The sequence below is a fragment of the Perkinsus marinus genome (genome assembly GCF_000006405.1).
Source record: "Perkinsus marinus ATCC 50983 genomic scaffold scf_1104296946660, whole genome shotgun sequence".
NCBI classification, from domain to species: Eukaryota; Perkinsozoa; order Perkinsida; family Perkinsidae; genus Perkinsus; species Perkinsus marinus.
Window position 1 is genome coordinate 1 of NW_003210882.1, and position 1,613 is coordinate 1,613.

The following is a 1,613-nucleotide window of genomic DNA, read 5'->3' on the forward strand; positions in this document are numbered from 1 at the left end:
ACTACTCATTCCCATCCTCTGCAGACACTCATTCTGAGTATCGCCGTCAGCTGCAGGAGTTAGCAATGTGCTCGGACGAACAATATTATTCGGTGCACTAACGGTACTGAGTAATACTTTGAGATTATCAGAGTATTACCCGGTACCGCAAGATGATTTGCCTTGCGCAAGTCGAATGAATGGTAAGATTAGAGCACGCGGTGGTCGATAAAACTCCTCCAGTAACTAAATTCCAGTTCGAGGGTTCTCGAGAAAAATCCCAACTCCCAAATCGGAGATGCTAAAAAAACGAAAGATGGTGTTGAATAACACCGTGATATGATCTCGCAATTGCATAACGGAAGTAAACCTAACCTCCGAAACCGTACAAGGTCTTGCCCTGGCGCTTCAGAGCGTAAACGACGTCCAGAGCGGTAACAGTCTTCCGACGAGCATGCTCGGTGTAGGTAACAGTATCTTTAATGACACTCTCGAGGAAGACCTTGAGGACACCTCTGGTCTCTTCGTAGATCAACCCGGAAATACGCTTGACTCCACCACGGCGCGCAAGCCTGCGGATAGCCGGCTTAGTGATGCCCTGAATGTTATCACGAAGAACCTTACGGTGACGTTTAGCACCGCCCTTTCCTAAACCTTTGCCGCCTTTACCTCTGCCAGACATAAGTTGCTAGTGAAATTAGATTGATATCAAAGTGTATACGATCATGGTAAATCCCATCTGCCATGGGAGTCCGACTTTTCTGACGAAAAAAGTGACAAAACACACCACTTGACGGCCATCACTGTACATTCCGTCATAATAACGTACTTTGCATGAGGGGAAAACACGGTCCGTTTCCTGGTGGATAAATGACCTAGTTGGGGATCATCGTATTTAATGAGAGCAACGTTGCGTTGATGTCGATGGAATTGAATGCCACAATGATAAAACTGCAGTCCCCAAGGACGCTGTAGGGTCGTGAAGACACGCAGCGGTACGATTGCTTCTCTCTGTTACCTCTGACACTGGAGGACTAGAAATGAGACAGCTGAGTCAGGTGACCTGACTCTGCGGCTGATGCTCGGATAGCTCACTTATATCAGTTCACTGACTCATCCTCTGGTTTGGTCAGTATTTCTAAAACCAGACTCCAGCTTTCAGGCCCTGGGTTCGCAGTTTGGTAGATACCTCTCCTATTCGCAGTTTCCATGGGGTTTCTCATTAGACCGTTCATGATGGCGCCAAACAACGCCTTGTAATGATTGTGGGCAATTAAAAGGTTTCTACCAGAACCTCAAGACCTACTTCTTCAATCGCTTAGCAGCAGGCTTCTTCGCCGTCACTTTTTTGACCTTTTTGGCAGCCGGCTTCTTCGCCGGAGGCTTTGATCGAGCAGAAACCTTCTTGCTCGCAGCGACCTTCTTGGTCTTCGGAGCAGCCGGCTTCCTAGCAGGCTTCTTAGTCGTAGCCTTCTTTGTGGAAGGCTTTTTGGCAGGAGCCTTCTTTTTGTGAGCCTTTGGTTTGGACTTCTTCGCGGACGCGGGATTCTTGTCCGCAGCCCTTGACCCAGCAGCCAGTTTGTATGACGCCTTCGCTTGGCTGACAGTACCAGCATCCACGAGAGCTTTAAGAG

The 1,613-nt window shown here is 48.4% G+C and overlaps 2 protein-coding genes across 2 annotated transcripts; both read right to left on the bottom strand.

Annotated features, from left to right (window-relative positions):
• Positions 1-349: 349 nt before the first annotated feature.
• Positions 350-661, bottom strand: Pmar_PMAR009403 (histone H4, putative; the record flags this gene model as incomplete). Its single annotated transcript, XM_002779567.1, has 1 exon — positions 350-661. One exon carries the CDS (start codon positions 659-661, stop codon positions 350-352), a length of 312 nt encoding a protein of 103 aa, XP_002779613.1.
• A 620-nt stretch (positions 662-1,281) lies between these two features.
• Positions 1,282-1,527, bottom strand: Pmar_PMAR009404 (conserved hypothetical protein; the record flags this gene model as incomplete). Its single annotated transcript, XM_002779568.1, has 1 exon — positions 1,282-1,527. A coding segment is annotated over one exon (246 nt), but the record flags the coding sequence as incomplete, so codon positions are not given.
• Positions 1,528-1,613: the final 86 nt, after the last annotated feature.